The following is a 20,186-nucleotide window of genomic DNA, read 5'->3' as shown; positions in this document are numbered from 1 at the left end:
GTAATCATTCTAAAATGACATACCAATGTAATGTAAATCTGGAAAAATAAGAATATTTTGCTTTTAACTGGTAAATTTTTTATTATTCTAGCAGCTCCTAATCATAAAAAGATGTGATATTATCTTTTAAAGTCAAATCATAAATTGTAATTGCTTATAGTGATATTAAAAATATCAATAATTAAACTTTAAATTGGTATTTATTGTCCCATATTTTTCAAAAATGAAGTTGTAGTATAGAAGTACTAGGTTTGAATGAACTGACAACTTTTTGAATCATTTAACCTCTTTTAACCTTTATAACTATTATTAACATTATGAATGAAGAAAAATAATCAATTTTATCTTTTTCTTTGAATTCTGATAGAAAGTGTCCCAGAATAGGATGTCATAAAGACATAGTTGCCTGTTAGTTTTAATTTATATTTGATGTCCTGTCGATTGTGGTACAGCTGAAATTTTATATAACATATTTTTGTAGTTGCATAACGATATTTGTGAATGTAAATCTACCCAAATAATAATCTCAATGAAATCTTCTTCTGTATCACTTCAAAAGCAGTGAGGACAACAGGAAAGTTTATATAGGTTGTCCTCTTTCTACAAAACTTTGACACTTTTTCCAGGTTTCTGTAATTGGAAAACTGCTTGATATTGCTTCAACATTATGACTATGTGAGTTTTCAACTAGAAGTTTGATGGTGCCTATATTGGGTATCTGTTATATCTAAATGATTATGCTCAACAACTCATTTAATCTCATACCATTAGACACTTCCTGCATGAATGTTGGGATCTCATTTCGTATTATATGAATTTGTTCAGTTTCTTTTGCATATTTCAGGTCACCAAAACAGTTCTAAATGGATATATCATAGGTGCTATTTTTAAAGGCTGCTGTGATGTGCTTCATTGTTTCTCTAATGCCTTTGTATGGTCTTCATTGATTACTATGGTGGTCTGTTTACTTTGCTAACTAGACCTTTCATTCATCCTTGTTATGCTCTCCAGTCCTGACAACATAAAACAGATTTGGGACTTAAGATGGTGGTGGTGGTAGTGTTAGTGATAATAATGAATAAAATAATAGCTAGCATTTATCTCTCACTTAGTACTAAGAAATTTATTATACCAATCACTTAGTAATATAGAGAAAAAAATGGAAGGTTACTTAATTCTTAGATTTTATATTATTGAGGCAAAAAAAATGGTTACCAAATACATATAGAAGGAAATAACTTTTTAAATCAATTTTGCTATGTCCCTTACCTGACACCCTGCTCCAGGCTTGTTTTGCTGAAATAATTTCTTAAAGGGCATCACGTTTGTTTTCTCCATCTTTTCATTTTTATTGGGGGGGGTGTTTTTGACATGGTCTGTTATGCTTATAATTTTAATTTTTAATAATAATTTTAATATTCAACCAACTCTACATAGTCTGTAGAGATCCCATCTGGTATTAGTATATCATCTTTATAAGAAATTAATCTTTCATATGTGTGTATGTGTATGTACATATATACTGTCTATGTTCTCTGCATATGTAAAAACATACTCATATATATGCAGAAACAACTTTGTATATGAATATATGCACATATACATAAACTACACATGGACTCCTACACATACATTCATTTAAATTTATCCATACTTTTCTTTTGATAGTTTAACTTTCCTTGCTTTTAGGTTTCAAAACTATATTATTCTATAAAAAATAATTTGGTAGGACCCCTTCTATTATTTCAAAAAAAATTATATGGTATTGGGATAATTTGTTCCTTAAATATTTGGCAGAATCCTTTTTTTAAATTCATCTGAACATGGAGATTTTTATTCTTAGTGTGCTTACTGATGACCTTTTCATTTTTTTTCTAAGACAGAGTTATGTATCGATGCTATTTCCTTTTCTGTTAATCTGGAAAGTGTATTTATTTCTGTAAATTTTCATCCATTTCATTTAGATTCTAAGCTTCACTGGAATATAATTGGGCAAAACAAATTCTGGTAACTTCTTTAATTTGAACTTCCTCAGTGGAACATTCAACTTTTTGTTTTTCTTCTTTTTCAATTAAATTATCCAATAGTTTAATTATTTTATTGGTTCATAACTTGTATTTTTTTTCTTATAAGTTGACCTATTCATATTTTACTTTTATATGATTCCTGTTTTAATGGGACATTCTTGGCAAAGCTACTTGAGTGTTTTAAAAACTTCTCTTTCCATGGTCCCCTTTTTAGAAGAGTAAACTGAGACAAAGCGACTTGCCCAGCAACATACTGCTAGAAGGTATTTGAGGATAGATTTGAATTCAGACTATTCTGACAAGTCTAATATACTATCCATGGTTAAAAACCTGTTCCTCTTTTTATTAGTCCTTTTGGTTTTTAATAAATTTAACTAATTTGTTATTATAATTATTATATATAATTATTTAACTAAATTATTATAACATTGTTAATTAATTTAATTAATTTCTCCTTTGATTTTTTTCTAAGCATTGCTTTATCTTCCACATGCAAAACTAGGGATGTATTCACATTGTCTTTATCCTCCTAAATTGAATTATTGATTATTCCTGATTTTTCTTTGATGCACAGATTCCTAAAAATGATATTATTTGGTTTTTAATTAAGTTGTAGTCTAAGTTTACATAGTTTTTCAATGAATTCAATTTTCATTTCATTATTGTCTGAAAAGTTATTTTTTAATATTTCTGCTTCTCTGTATCGGGTTGTGAGGTCTTTATGCTCTTATTTTTGGTTAATTTCTATGTAAGAATCATGCACAATTGAGAAAAAAAAAAGTTTACTCCTTTCTATTCCTATTCAAGTTTTTTACAGAGGTCTTTTCATTTATAATTATTCTAAAATTCTATTCATCTCTTTCACTTTCTAATTTACCATTACCTAACCATGTGATAAGAAAGTTGAGACAATTCTCCCCCCCCCCCACACACACACTAAGTTTTACTTTCTATTTCCTCTTGTAATTCATTTAGTATTTCCTTTAAGATATGGATGCTATGAAAATTGGTTCACATATGTTTACTATTGATATCAGCTCATTAGTTTTTTTAGTTCCTCTTCTTATCAAGTTTAACTAGGTCAGTTTTTTTTCTTTGTCTGATATCATAATTGCTTTCTCTGCCTTTTATGCTTCAGACAAAACATAATATAATCTATTCTACCAATTATTTTAACTCTGTAATGTGCCTTTCTGTTGCAAGTATTTTTTTGTAAAGAATATATTGCTAGATTCTGGTTTCTAATCTATTCTGCTATTTTTATCCTGTTCTTGTCTGTTTTGCTTCTGACCATTCCCTTCTGACTATGGGTTCTCATCTATCAATCTCTTTTTTCTTTTTCTCACCTTTCCTTTAACTTTCCTTTTGAGAAGAAAAAATAAGCAATTCAACATATATTTATACTTTTTCCTTCTTGGAGTCAATTTGGATGTACATAAGGTTCGAACATTTCCCATCCCTTTTCTTGACCATTTTCCACTGCAAGGTAAATGCTGTTCCTTGGATACATCTTTGATGTCAGATAGTTATATCTTTTTTTTCTTTCATCTAAATCTTGTCCTGTTTTTGCTCTTATTATTGACTGAAAGACTTCAGCAAACATGAATAAATTCACATAATAGATCATCTCTTTAACAAGAAGTATTGAGGGACAATACAATTTTATATATTACTGTAGTTAAGGAATGAAATCAAGCTGGAATATGGACTTCATTTCTTTTTTTAAATTCTTAATTTATATTGACACACACTTTTTATTTTTATTTCTTTGCAGTTGGATTCACTTTATTTTTTGTTTTACATTTTTACTTATTTACACATTAATAAAAATAGTCTTGTTATAAGAGTAAGCATAATCCCCTCACCCCCCAAAATAAAATACTTCATGAGAAATAAAGTAAAAGAAAAAGCAAAAAAAAAGTCTATAGTTTTCATTTCCACAATTCTAATTTTAAGGTGTTTTTTCTAATGAGCTTTTGCACTTTTCCTTTTGAACAGTTTATCATTATAAAAATTGGTTTAATTAGTTAAATTTTTTACCATTTTTTTCTATTCAATCAATTCTGTTTTTTTATAAGGTGTTATTTTAATCTGGGTTTTTTTGTATTTTTTTTTATCATGCTGTTAACTTTTTTATTTTAGTTTGGGTATGAAGTAGAACATGATTTTTTCCCTCAAAGCTAGAAATAAAGGGAAGACTGGTTTACAAATGAAAGAATACCTTTTCAGAGCAAACAGACTAGAGAGTGATCTCAACCAGCCTTAGAAATTCAAGGTGAGGGGCAGCTAGGTGGTGCAGTGGATAGAGCACCGGCCCTGGAGTCAGGAGTACCTGAGTTCAAATCCGGCCTCAGACACTTAATAATTACCTAGCTATGTGGCCTTCAGCAAGCCACTTAACCCCATTGCCTTGCAAAAAAGAAAAAAGAAAAAAAACCCTTCAAGGTGAGATGATTTTTTTCTTTTTTGGTGGCACAGTGGGTAAAAATGTTGAGATTGGATTCAAGAGGATCTTAGTTTAATTCTTCCTCAGAAACTTGATACATATGTAACCTTGGTCAAGCTTCTCAGCTTCAATTTCATCCCCTTGAAAAAATGGATATAAAAATAGTAGCATTCTTACAGAGTTCTTGTGAGCAATCAATAGCAATATGTTCACATTGCTTTGCAAATCTTAAGGAATTTTTTAAAAGCTGAGTTGTATTCTTATTATTTATATTATAATTCATAGAATAATTTTTAAACACAGGTGAAATATAAGGTAATCATTATAAGCAATGGTATACTTTCATATTCAAATGTTTAGAGCCATCAAATAATAGATTACATATAAAAATAAACATATATATATATATATATATATATAATATGAAGTTTAAAAGAGATTCATTGATATGATCCAAACAATTAACAAGACTGGTACTATATTAAAGTGGAAATTGTCTTGTGTTAGCTTTTCCTAACAATCCTGTTTAAGAAAATTTGTATTCTTGTGATTTTTATTATTATGATTTAACATAAAGGGGGGAAAAAGAGATTTCTCTTTCACAATAACTAAACCTATCCAAGATTTTTTAGGTTATGTTAGGGAGTGAGTAGATGATACCTGGGGATTTAATCTTTAATTTCTCAAAGGGGATAAACAAAGAAAATCAATCGGAAAACTACTGTTTCACAACTATTCACATATGAACATCTTCCTTAAATTTAAAGTAAGCAAATTTTGATTCCCCTGATTTTCAATTGGTGCTCTTTATGAAGAAAACCACATTAGCTGATCACAAATCATAAAAATTTCCTAAACAATCTGCACAAGTGGTAAGAAGCATATTCTCTTTCCCTCTTTCTAATACACACAAACACACAAAGACACACACACAACTCATTCCTCATAAGGGTTGTCCTCCTGTCAAAAGATATGCATGTAATTCATACGAAGATATTTCCCATACAAAGGTCCATATGCCATAATGTCAAGTAGACTTTAGAAGCCATCAAAAGATTGGAGACTACTCCTAATTTTTATTGTCTAAACAACCACAGTCCTCTCCTGCACCCTTACATACAAATATATACAAATATATCTTCCTCTTTTGGGGGGGATGGGGTGGGATATAAATGCAAAGTTAATGTTTTGTTCTAGCCAAAAATGCAGGTAGTTGCTTTCTCTTCTAAAATCTAAATATTTTTTCAAAGATGATACAATAAATTTATAATCAAGTAAGAGTATGAAAGAATATTTTACTCAAGATGATTTTTTAGGTATTAAAAAGGAGAGAGGGAGAGAGGGAGACAGACAGACAGACCAGAGACAGACAGAGAGAGAGAGAGAGAGAGAGAGAGAGACAGAGAGAGAGAGAGAGAGAAAGAGAGAGAGAGAAACAAGTTCTTAGGAATAATGATTCATTTGCCCAAATGTTTTTATTAAGTCAATTGGAAAGAAACTATGAAGAGATGAATGGCAATAAAAGTATGTGCTTTTGTCATGTTTTTAATTAAATTATAGTTATGTAGCCCTTATCAATATTAGAATCTTTAATCCAACTAGTATGTTCTGCAGATGGTTGACTCCATTTCCACTTGAACATACTAATTGTGCCATTGAAGGGTTGGAATGTCTTTTTAATACCCTTTATTCCCCTTTCAGAATTTTTGTCCCAATATTAATCAATAACAACCCCAATATCATTTCTAAAATTGATTTATACCACATTATCATTTAACCAATTAACATATTTCAACTTTAAAAAAATATATAGCAACAGAAGGGAAAAATATTCCCTCCCCCAGAGAAAAGTGTACTCACCTTTAAAGCAATTAGTACAAGATAATTTATCCTCCAAATTTATTTTAAGTAATTGGGATGATGTTCCTTAGTCTAACTTTAAGGCACTGCTGAGCTGGAGACTCAAGAAATTTTCTCAAGGCTTCACTCCTCAACATATTAAATATATATTTATCTACCATTTCATGTATACAATTAGGTATATGCATAATATCTATATATATTTAAATATATATGTATATATATATATATATATATGTATGTATGTAGTTTGGTTATGTATGCTATTGCACCAAATACAAGGGAGACAATGCTTTAATTTTTTCCCTTTTTTTGTCCATCACCTAATAGATTTGCTTTAAAAATGAACAAAAACCAAAAAGTAAAACAAATCTATGATTTCTTCAAAACCTTCTATGCCACCATATTTATACCATTTTATGTTAATAGAGTTGATCCAAATTGCATAACTAAACTGTGTAAGGAATGACATTTAGTTGTAGGGCTAGGTTGCTCTGTCTATTCATTATGCCATGCTGCATCTTGAAAAGCATACAGAAAGGAAATATAAAATAATTATGGAGTAAAATTCTAGCAACTGATGCTGAGTATGAATGGCTTTATGAGTACTTGGTGGAAAAATAATCATTCAAACTTAATACCAAAAAAAAGTAGAAGAAAAGGTAAAAGATAAATAAAGCCACTATTCTCATTGATGAGCATTACTTATTAGAAATATCAACCAATTGGTCCAACATAGTTATACCAATAAAAAAGGGTACAATTTCTTTAGATTGACTTGCTGTACATGATATACATTAAAGATTCTAAAACATTATCTTCTTTCATAGATGCCTCAATGTTAATCCACTTAAATTAAATATAATTGTCTGATCATTTTTAAGGCTCTGGGGTCCTTTATTTTCCAAATTGTTTTCCTTGTGGGCAGAGCCAACATGGCAAAGAGAAGACAGAGACTTGCCTGAAGCTCTCCCCAAAACCTCTCTGAACATTAAATAATGTTCCAAATTCTCAAGAGGGAAAATGGAGAAAAAAATGGAGCGTAACAATTATCCAGTACAAGATGGTTGGCAGGAAATATCTGCTGCCCCAGAAGGGAGTGAAGTATGGTCCAGTGCAGGCTGCACAAGCACATATCAGGGTCCAGGAAGCCAGGATCAGATCTTAGGAATGACTGAATAAATAAACATCAGTAGCTCCTTTTGAAATTCTTGGCCCACAGACAAAGGGGGGAGGAGTTGAAACACTATTCTTTATTATAGGAATATTCTTATAGGGATATCTTTGCTGACCACCAGAACTTGTGACTACAGTAGAACAGTGAATCCCAACACAGCTTCAGAACAGAAAGGTTTTTGTTGGCCTTCATAGACCAGAGCACAGGTCAAGAGAGTATTAAGCACATCTCCCCCTTAGATCACATCAACTTGGAGTCACCAAAAATGTATAGGTTCCTAAAAACATCTCCAAAAACAGCTGCACAAAACACAAATTGTAACCCTTGGATAATTTGCCCTCTATTTTGAAAACAGAGCACCCCCTCCATGAAAAGTAAAAGAAATTGACTGAAAAATATGCAAATGACAGGAAAAAGTAATTTTGGAGAACAGGAAGATCAAAATACAAATACAAAAAAAGAAGAAAAGTCTAAATTCCAGTATCCAAAATCCTAAATGGATTTCAGGTTATGGAAGAGCTGGAAAAGGAATTTGAAAATCAAATAAGAGAGGTATAGGAAAAATTGGGAAGATAAATGAGAGTGATGTAAGAAAACATGAAAAAAAGATTCTCCAGCTTGGTAAAGGAAACTCAAAAAAAGATGACTCATCTTCATAACCATAATAGACCAAATGGTAAGTAATGTATAAAAATCCAGTGAGGGAAATAATATTTTGAAAGCTCAATTCTCAAATGAAGACAAAAGATACACAAAAATTCACTGAAGAAAAGAACTCAGTAAAAATTAGAATTGTCCAATTTGAGAAGGAAGTACAAAAGTTCACTTTAGAGAATAATTTCTTACAAATTAGAATTGAGCAAGTTGAAGATAACAACTATATGAGGTATCAAGAAAGCATAAAACAATAACAAAAGAATGAACAAAAAGAAGAAAATGTGAAATATCTCACTGGAAAAACAATTAACCTATAAAATAGATCCAGAAGAGGTAATCTAAGAATAATAAGGTTTTTTTAAAAACCATGAGATAAAAAGTCTAGACATCATCTTTTAATAAATTATCAAGGAAAATGAACCTGATATTATACAACTAGAAGGTAAAATCAAAATTGGTAGACTCCAGTGATGACCCACTGATAGAAAACCAAAATGAAAAATCCTAGGAATATTATAGCCAAATTCTAGTGATCCCATGTAAATGAGAAAATATAGCTAGCAATCTAAAAGGAACAGTTCAGCTAACATGAATCCCCAGTCAGATTAATCCAAGATTTAGCTGTTTCTACATTAAAGGATCAAAGGAAATGGAATATGATGTTCTAGAGGACCAATAAACTAGGATTACAATCAAGAATCACCTTCCCAGCAAAACTGAGCAGAAACCTTCAGAAGGAAAACAAAACAAAAGCAATCAATGCAATAGGGGACTTTTAAGCATTCCAGATGAAAACATCAGAACTGAATAGAAATTTTGACTTTCAAATAAAAGACTCAATAAAATAGAAAAATAGAAAAGGAGAATCATGAGCATTGGGTCCCCCCCCCCAATGGTACTTGTAACTTCTAAGAGTTTTCTCATTATTAGGGTACTTAGAAGGAGTATATATACAGACAAAGTTTATAAATTTGAGTTGAATACAGTAGAAGGATATATATAAAGAACTTAATTCATGAGGAAGGAATGTACTGGGAGAAAGGGAAATGTGGAGGTAGAATGGGGTAAATTATTCCATGTAAAAAAGGCAAGAGAGAACTTTTACAGTGGAGACAATGGGCTAAGTGATTAGCAACATTTCAACCTTGCTCTCCTCAGAATTGACTCAAAGAGGGAATACTATTCTCTCAATTGGGTCCAGAAATATATCTTTTCCTACAGGAAGGTAGGAGGAAACAGAATAAAGCAATGGAAAGCTGCCCATAAAACAGAGGATCCATTGCGGGGGAGATGGTATACAGAAGTAAAATAATTTTAAGGAAGGAAAGGGTGAAAGGAGAGACTCGGAATAAAGAGAAGAAATAGAATGCAGGGAAAGATAGTTAGCAAAAGTAATAGTAAAAACTGACAGTTTTCCACTGAGGGGAGAGTGGTAGAAAGGGAAGGTAGAAGGAAATAATCAAATTAAAATATATATATATATATATATATATATATATATATATGCATTAGAAAAATTTCGTAACATGTAATTGGAAAAATAAAATATCAATTAAAAAAAGTAATAGCAAAAAAAATTTAAATCAAGTTTCTCTGATAAGCCTCATCTCTTAAATATAGACAAATGAGTCAAATTTATAAAAATTGAAACCAATTCCCAATTTATAGATTATCAAAGAACATGAAGTTATTTTTCTCATGAAATTATCAATGTTATCTACAGTCATGGGAAAAATCCTCTAAATCACTATTGATTTAAGAAATGAAAATTTAAATAATTCTGAGATTCGACCTCATACCTATTAGATTGTCTTATAGAATAGAAAGTGAAAATGAAAAATGCTGTAGACAATATGGGAAACAGAATGTTGGTAGTTTTATGAATTGATACAAACATTGTCAAACAATTTGGAATTATGTTGAAAAGCCCGTTCAACTATGCTTACTCTTTGACCTAGCAATAGCAGGACTAAATCTGAGTCCCAGAATGATTTTTTTTTAAAGAAAAGGACCTATGAGAACAAAAATATTTATAGCAGCTCTTTTCTGGTGGTAAAGAACTGGAAATTGAAGAGCTACCCATCAATTGGGGAATTACCGAACAAGTTGAATATGATGACTGTGATTTAGTAGTGTTATGTTGTAAGAAATGATGAGTTAGATGCTCAAAGAAAAATGTAAAAGACTTACATGAACTTATGCAAAGTGCAATGAGCATAACCAGAACACTAGTAACAGCAATATTGTAAGAGGATCAACTGTGAATGACTAGCATTTATCAGTAGTAAAATAACCGAAGACAACTCTGAAGGTGTCATGATGGAAAGTGCTATCTATCACCAGAGAAATCACTTGTAGAATCTTAATACAGAGTAAATAACATTTCTGTTTTTTAAATTTTCCTTGGATTTTCTTGGTTTATATTTTCTTTTGTATCATTAATGTGGAAACATTTTTACAAGACTACACATATAAGATATATTGAATTGCTTGCCTTTTCAGTAAGGGTTGTGAAAAGGGAGGGAGAAAGTTTGAAACTCAATTTAAAAAATGAATGTTGAAAATAGTATTTATTTGGAAAATTTGGAAAAATATTTTTTAAAAATTTGAAAATTGCTTTATATCTTTTTAATTTACTAAGAAATAAAATGATATTTTATTGCTCTTCCAGTTATACTCTACTTCCCTTCTCTTGAATTCATTTGCTAGGCTGATCCTGGAGTCGGGAGGGCCTGGGTTCAGATGCGACCTCAGACGCTTAATGATTGCCTAGCTGTGTGACCTTGGGCACTCTTAGCAGCATTGCCTTAAAATAAATAAAAATTTTAAAAAAATAATTTGCTAGAAAAGATCTGACTACTCAAATATATGTGAAATATTAAGCATAGGGTGAATTTCATTGTGATAAGTAGTATTACAATTTTGAAGTTAAGAAAAGTTAGAAATTCCATTTTCTATCTTTTATAGGATTTTTCTGAAAAGTTCCTTTAATATATCCACTCATGATGATTGTATTACTTTTCATGTTTTCTAAATTCTATGGCAAATGAGCTTTTCATGAGATTAGAATCTTGAGCCTGTGCCTGTCATTTGATTCTACTTTGTTGAAATCACATAAAGCCTCTTAATCATTCTAACTCTGTAATAAACTTGCAATTTCTCTTTAAAATATCTCTACTGCTTTCTCCTTTGGACTAATTTTTTTCTTGATTCTAGAATTGAGATTATTAACTCTATGACATCTCCAGAGACATTAAACTGAAAGACTATGTGGACTGTTCCTGTTCTCTATGCGGATTCCTCAAAGGATTTAATTAGAAGAGAAAGAGTTTTAAGAACACAGTATTAAAATGACTCAAAGGCATAGGTTTGTACTTTTACTGAATATGGGTGAAATACTCCAAATAAAATCCTCCTAAAACACTAAGTTCATGGATTCACATGGAATTAACTTCACAATATATGCAAGTACAATTGTTTGAAAAAATACTAATATGAAAGGGGAATTACCTGGAAATTAATAGACCCATTAAACTTTTTTTAACTGAAATGAATTACTACCATGGACTTCTTCTGTCTCTTTGGGGATAACATTGTCAATAGTGATAAATTACATTTTCATTACCTTCTGCTTCTTTCTTTCAGCTTGAAGAAAAACATTAGAATCCAGGACCTGAAAATACTGACCACATGGAAAGGTAATATTTATTGATAAAAGTCATTCACATTTCTGTTTCTATCCCAAACACTGTTTTAGCTTAAGAGATGCTAATCTTTATGTGTATTTATCATTTGATTCAGTAGGAAATGGAAAAGCATCATGTTATCAATTTAGCAAATAAAACCGCTACCAAAAATCCCTGGTGGCAATTTTCTCACATGACCAAATGTTAATTTCTTTAATTAAAGGATATAAATGAAGAAATTGAATGATTCAATCAATTATTTTAAGATACAATATGCATGAGATACTTCACAGAATTATTTATCATGAAGTGACATTTTTGCAAAGAGACTAGAAAAGTTTTAAAATTGGACTTAGCAAAACATTCAGAAAATGTGATCTGCTACTGATTTCAGAATAATGTGTCAGTGATCTCTTTGGGATATTAATAAAAGAAAATAGCTTCAGACATACTGTAAAGAAGAAAAATGCATAGTCTCAATTCTCCCTACATTGAAAAGTCTGATGATGATAATTATTTTCTGGCATTTATGTAATGTTAATATTTGCTCTTTCTGTAATATGCCCTTTACTATAAATAAAACAAGTTATTCATCACACATTCAAACTTAGAATCTGATAATCACATTTGGAAAAATTCAGGAATAGTTTAAGGTGATATCTGTTTTCCTTCAGGTAATTTTCATTTATGGTAAATAAAAATGTTTATTTTTCATAGTGGAACTAATCTCAACTGAATGAATGAAAAAATATAAAATGAAGTTAGGATTTAACTCTATGGTGATAAGGGGTCATTTAGATAAACCACAATTTATTTAAGAAAAATAATTAATTAAAAATACTAATGTTGCCATATAGGTGATCAGGGGAACTTGAATGATCATCTTTTTTTTTGTGACAAAGCTTCTTTTCCACTGCAATCACTACCAATTATTTTCTTCTTTTATGAAAACAAATTTTGTTATTGAAGTAGAAGTGTCTTAGAAGTTTTACAAGGGCATAGTTATGAAAATTTAAAAGATTATAATTCCAAAAAAAAAGAAACTAAAATCCTTAAGCTATTGGAAATGGGAAAACTGTGACCTAAGAGAATTCCAGTAAAAAAATCCTTTATGTATCAAATGTACCTTCCACAATAGCAAAAATTAAATGCACTATAAGTGTTCATTTGTTGAGGAATATTTTAATAAAACAGAATATATCTTGCCATCAGAAAATGTGAAATAGGGATGTTTAGAAAAACATTAGAAGATGTTTTATTAAAGCTGAATAAAATAGGCAAAACATGAAAAACAATACAATGTTGATAGCAATAAAAAGAAAAAGAAAAATTGAAGAAAATATCTGAGTAGAATGTAATCAAAATAATCACATTTGTTACAGGAAATATTTGAGAAAGTGTACCTCCTTCCCTTTCATACGAAAAATAGATGCCATGGATGAGGTTTATTTCATATAATTTCAGATGCAAGAGGAGGTTATAATCTATTGAGAAATGAAAGTTATATAAATTGGAGTGAACAAAAATGTATCTTTTATAATTTTTCTTTGTAGATAAAAGTCTGACAGCTGCAAATACAGAAGAATAATCATTTTATATAGGAGATTAAAATTTGCAGATATGAGATCCCTAAGTTCTTCTTTCTCTACAAAAGCTCTGTGAAACAGGTAATATTACTATTATGACAAATATTCTGGTGAGGAAACTGATACTCAGAAAGGATAGGCAGATCGTCTATCAAAAGACCAGATGCCAGAAGTGAAATCAAGGCTGTCCGTTCTGCAAGTCTGATGGTTTAGACAATAAACTTTTTCTTTCCCTCCCACTTCCCTACCCCCTTAAAAAAACCCATGGAAAACAATAATGTAACAGAGTTTGTCTTCCTGGGGCTTACCCAGAATCCTGAGGTCCAAAAATTATTATTTTTTGTATTCTTAATCATCTATATTTTTACTATGGTGGGCAACATTTTGATTATGATAACTATCATTGGAAGTAAGAGTTTGAATTCCCCTATGTATTTCTTTCTTGCCTTCTTATCTTTTATGGATGCTCTCTATTCCAGTGTCATTGTTCCTAAAATGATTCTAGATATGCTTATCGAAAGGGCTACCATTTCTTTCCAAGCTTGCATGACTCAGCTCTTCTTTATTCATCTTTTTGGTGGATCTGAAGTTTTTCTCCTAATTTTTATGGCCTATGATCGTTACGTAGCTATCTGTAAACCCTTGTATTATGTGGTCATTATGAGATGGCGGGTATGTGCCCTGTTGTTGGTGGTATCCTGGATTGGAGGCTTCCTGCATTCATTGGTTCAGTTCCTTTTTATTGTTAAGCTCCCATTCTGTGGACCCAATATAATTGATCACTTCCTTTGTGACATGTTTCCTTTACTGGAACTTTCCTGTACAGATACCTATGTAATTGGCATTATGGTGGTTGCCAATGGGGGAGTGATATGCTCAATTATCTTTTTTCTATTACTTATCTCCTATGGGATCATTCTACACTCACTGAAGAACCAAAGTTCAGAAGGACGACAAAAAGCTCTTTCTACCTGCATTTCCCACATCACAGTTGTAATCTTATTATTTGTCCCTTGTATTTTCATGTATGTTCGACCTGTTTGTACCTTCCCTATAGACAAATCTTTAACTGTCTTTTATACTATCATCACTCCAATGTTGAACCCTTTGATCTACACCCTGAGAAACAAAGAGATGAAAAATGCCATGAGGAAGCTTTGGAAACGAAAAGTCATGCCTAGAAGTGAGGTAAAGGATGCCCTGGTCAAGCAGTAACATTTCACAAATGATTTCCTAAATACCTAAAACTTTGTTTTTTCTAGTTAAGAAAGTAAATCTTGAACATGTGAAGAAAAAAAAATAAACTTTTTGGTCATTAGCATTAGAAACCCCAAATTTGTTGTTGTTGGAGGTACTTCTTTAGGAGCATCTTGGTTTGATGAAAAATGATAAGCAACTCCTGATAGAAAACTAATGGACTTTGATTACATATGAAAGCACATTTTCCCTTTTTTCCCTTCTTTTTTCTGCAACATGTATAATGAAGATATGGTTTATATAACTTGATTCATATAATGTACATCACATTTATTGCTTTCTTAGTGAGTGGTAGAGGGATATATATAGAGAGAGATAATTTGGAAGTAAAAATAAAATTTTGCAAAGCATCATGATTTATCAAGAAAATATCAATTGACTTTGAGTGATAATTATTGTGATAATTAAGTGATAATTAAGTAATCCTTTCAAAAAAGATACAAAGATCATGCTTTGAATAATGATCAAATATGTTTAATTGTGTGAATTGGTATGTCAAATTATATTTGTGATATGAGAATGGATATTCTATAGGAGATAAAAAACTAATAGATTTTTCTATTAATTGAAGCTATTAGTATTCTAATTTTTTAATGTAATCCAACCAGCTTCACATGTAATATTTAATTTTATCATTCTAAAACTACAAATAAATGTTTATAATGTGATGCAAATCTGGTAATATTTTTGTTTTTAACTTGGAAAATTTTGATTTTATTGTATATTCTAAAGATGTCTTTTTGAAAAAGATGTGATTTTATCTTTTGAAGTCATATAACATGGGGCAACTAGGTGACACAGTGGATAGAGTACTGGCCCTGAAGTCAGGATGACCCAAGTTCAAATTTGGACTCAGACACTTAATAATTATGCGTGTGGCCTTGGGCAAATCACTTAACCACATTGCTTTTAATAAAAAATTTTAAAGAGTCATATAACAAATAATTGTTTCAAATAGTGATATTAAATAATATCAATCATTAAATTGAAAATTGTTTATTGTCCTATATTTAGCAAAAAGAAAGGTAGCATGGCATAGTAGATAAGGTTTTGGAGCTGTAGTATATATATACTGGACTTTGAGTCACCTTTGACACTTTCTTAATCATTTAACCTCCTCTCACCACTATAATTATTGTTATTATTATGAATAGTGGAAAAAAATCAATTTTATCTTTTCTTTGGATTTGGATAGAAAAAGTCCCAGAACAAGATGTTCTAAGTGTAATTTTTTTATATTTGATGTCCTATAGATTATGGTACAGCTGCAATTTTATATAACATAGTTTTGTAGTAGAATAACAATTTCTGTGAATGTAAATCCATCCAAATAATAATCTCAATGAAATCATTTTCAGTACAACTTCAAAAGCAGTGAAGACAATAGGAAAGTTTATATAAGTTGTCCTATGGGGGCAGTTAGGTAGAACAATGGATAAAGTATGGACCCTAGAGTCAGAAGGACCTGCATTCAAGTCTGGCATCAGATACTTAATGCCTCCTTAGCTGTTTGACTTTGGGGTAATCACTTAGGCTCATTGTCTTGCAAAAACCAAAAAAAATTAAAAATAAGTTGTCGTATTTGTACAAAATTTTTACATTTTTTCCAGGTTTCCATACTTGGAAAATTGTTTGATAATACTTGAATATTTTGACTATGTGAGTTTTTAATATCTATTAGAAGTCTGATGTAACCATTTTGTGGATCAGTTATATCTAAATGAGTGTACTCAACAACTCATTGGATCTCATACCATTAGACATTTCATCCAAGTATATTGAGATCTCAATTTTTACCATATGAATCTGCCAATTTTTTGCATTTTTCAGGTCAACAAAACAATTCTATGTCATAGGTGCTATTTTTAAAGGCTGCTGTGATGTGCTTCACTGTTTATCTAATGCCTTTCTATAACTTTTATTGATTACTATGTCTGTGTACCCCAACAACTAGACTTGTCATTCAATCTTTTTCTCTTCAGTCCCAACAATGTAAAATAGATCTGGGACTTGATAAGGTGGTGGTGGTGGTGGTGGTGGTGGTGGTGGTGGTGGTGGTGGTGTTAATGGTAAGTTATTATACCAATCAAGAAGTAATATAGAGAAAAAATAGGCTATTTAATTCTTAGATTTTGTTTTATTAAGACCAAAAAAGTGATGCTCAAATAAATATAGAAGGAAATAACTTTTTAAATCAGTTTTGCTATATCCCTTGTTTGATACCTTTCTCCAGAACTGTTCTACTGAAATGATTTCTTTAAGGGCATCATATTTGTTTAGAAAATTGTCTGTACAGTTTGAAAACTAGCTATGCTTAAGGGAAAATGATTCTGTTAGCCCTGAAGGGTAGACTGTGAATAATATACCTCAAGTGGGTTTGCACTGAATTTTAAGAATTTATTATTCACATCATTTGTTTTTGGAGAAGAGATATTTTGGGAAAGAACAGAAGGATAAATAGAGATAATAGATGATAGGTAGAGTTTGTTTTTCACCTTATCCACTGGATCACTTAGTTAATTAAATGTATGTATATATGCCTGTGCCTGTGTATGTGTCACATTTTTGACTTATGTTCAGGTAGACTAAAGTTCAAGATCAGTCTCAGATACTAACTAGCTTTTCAACCATTGGTCAAGTCTCTATTTGCCTTTATTCACTGAAGATAAAAATTGCCAAACTACCCCAATACTTTTGCCAAGAAAACTTCATGGATAGTATGGTCCATGGGATCAGGAAATATCAAACATAACTGAATGACAGTAGCACATGCATGCATTTACATATATGTACACACACATATACCCACAGATATATAGCCACATAAATCTATGTAAAATTGAAAATTAACTTGCATTTTGTTTTGCTAAAACAATCAAAGGAGATTTAATATTCCCTTTCCAGGTTCCTCCCCCTTGCAAACTTCACCTATTACCTATATTCCAGGAAAACTAGTTAGTCTAAAGATCAGGACTTTGTCTTGTAATTACATCCACTTTTGTAATTCCACCAATCCCCTACTCTCCAGAGACTAAATTAAGCTAAAAGACCAAATCTCATCCATTTAAACCATTTTAGCAGTCCTCATTGTGAGAAGAATAGTCCCATTACTTAAGAACCTTTATGTAGAGACTAAAAACCCAGGCTGACTGTGATTATGGAGGTTCTGAAGGAGAGGTCCAAAACTCTTAATTCTAATAATGTTATCAAATGACAAAAGATGATCTATCTATGTTGTTTGAGATTTTGTTTAGTAATCCTGCTAATTATTATAAAAGATGCTGTCAGTACTCACTGAAGGTCTTTGGACATCTGGAGAGACTATTGATTACCTTTATGAGTTATTGTTTCCCTAACATATAAATTGTGCTCAAAATTTTACACCTCAACGCACCTTAATTTCTATTATAATGCACACATTAACTTATAAATATCTTTCCAAAATTTCAGAGGTATATTTTTGCTCCCTCAAAATTTTTCTGCTTTATACCATGAAAAACAATGTGTGAGCTCAATTACCCTTTCAATAGAATCATGTAATGCCATTTGGATTGAGAGTACTAGTTTCTCAAATAGGTCAGATGCTGTCTTTGAGGAGAATGATCTAACTTCTCTCTGATTCTAGCAGTTATACACATGCAACCTCCCTTATTCACTCTGCAACATTTAACTAATTGAATTCTAAGATGATACTCAATACTTCTAGAATGGTTTAAGAAACAAAATGAAACAAAATGCTTCAGGGGACAAAGAAAACAAACCACAGCAAACAAACAAAAACAAAACAAAACCAGAAAAAAACACCTTTTTTGGTTTGGTTTTGTGGACCAGATTATGGCTTTTGGTCTTTTTAGTATGGTAGATGTCATCAGACAGAGAAATTATTTTCATTTCATTGTTAGATTTCAAAAGAGAGGATGAATCAATTAAAGATAACCTGAATCAAATTAAATTATACATTCAATTGCTGATCAAGTTTCCCTCTCTCAACAATTCTGCACCAATCTTGTCCTTTACTCCTTCTATAGAACACAACATTGACATTAGTCAATAGTTTACCTCTCAACCCTATACTCACAAAATTTTCTGAAGATTTTAGGCCAATCATCATTCTAGGCATAGGTGAGCTTCTATTGTGAGACACTACCTTAATATTAATACACCTCCAACTCTGCATTACATTAACCCCTGAATTAAAATCCAACCTCAGACACTTGATACTGACTAGCTGTGTGACCCTGGCCTTGACTGTTTTGCATCCTACTCCATCTACAGTCATTATGAGTCATATCTGGCCACTGGACCTAGATGGCCTCAGAGGAGAAAGTGATATTGGTGACAGGACAGTCACTCTCCACTTAAATCCAATTCATATACTTGTCATGGCATCATCACACTTCTTTGAGAATGAGACAAACAACAACCACATTAACCCAATTCAACACACAATCTAAAAGGAAAACTAAGTCAGATCTGCTGGATTTCAGATATTTAAGCCATTACAAAAATACTAACTACTGATTTAAGTCAAGAATATATTTCAGTTCAATTCAATTCAACTAACATTTAACAAGTTTTGCAGGTAGAAGAATACTGATTTGGATTCTAATGACAAAAATATTCTTGATCTTAAAAAAATTTATTTCTGCAAAGAAAATAAGAGGTACATATACAAATATATATTCATTTATCTATATCTATATATCTACATATAGATATATCTAAATGCATAAATAGTATGGGTATCTGTATATATATGAATATATATACATATATATGTATATATATATTTGTGATTATATGTGTGAGAGAGAGAATGAGAGAAAGAGAAAGAATTTATGCGTGTGTCCAAAGATTGATAAATAGCTAATGCAATGTATGGGAGGGAGAACACTAACAGTGTGGAACCGTCCTAATAGCTTTTCATTGGAGTAAACACTTGATCTAAGCCTTGCAAGGACTAACCTAAGAACTCCTCAAGAAAGAAACAAAAAGGAAAAGTATTAAAGATAATAGGCAGTTAGATGGTGCAATGAAGAGTGCTGGGCCTGGAGTCAGGAAGATTCAAATTTGTAATTTTAAATCTGTCATCAGAAACATACTAGCATTGGGGTTCTGTTCAAGTCATTACACACTGCTTGTCATAGATTTTTCATGTGTAAAATGAACTTGAGAAGGAAATGGCAACCACTCAAATATCTTTATCAAAAACTTTAAATAGGGTCATGGAAAGTTGACTGAACAGCAACTCAACATTAACGATGGTGGGCAGGTTGTTTAAAATTAAGGAGATACTAGAGGGAATCTAGACATAAGAAACAGCAAGTAGACCCATATAGATGGAAAATAGTCAGTTGACAAGAATTTATGAAATACTTGCTTTATACTAAACTCAATATTAAAATAAAATAGAAAATACTCTTTTCACTCTCAAGGAATTCATTTTGTACTTCTAAAATCTTTACAAACAAATCATGTTTAGGACAGGTG

General features: G+C 31.1%; 1 protein-coding gene across 1 annotated transcript; it reads left to right on the top strand.

Moving 5' to 3' along the window:
- Window positions 1-13,688: 13,688 nt before the first annotated feature.
- LOC141517067 (olfactory receptor 4A47-like) lies at window positions 13,689-14,654 on the top strand. The gene has a single exon (XM_074227997.1). The coding sequence runs from the start codon at window positions 13,704-13,706 to the stop codon at window positions 14,652-14,654; it is 951 nt and encodes a 316-aa protein (XP_074084098.1). The 5' UTR covers window positions 13,689-13,703.
- The last annotated feature ends 5,532 nt before the right edge of the window (window positions 14,655-20,186 follow it).

Source organism: Macrotis lagotis, chromosome 3, assembly GCF_037893015.1.
Source record: "Macrotis lagotis isolate mMagLag1 chromosome 3, bilby.v1.9.chrom.fasta, whole genome shotgun sequence".
NCBI lineage: Eukaryota > Metazoa > Chordata > Mammalia > Peramelemorphia > Peramelidae > Macrotis > Macrotis lagotis.
This window is presented reverse-complemented; position numbering and strand designations above follow the sequence as displayed.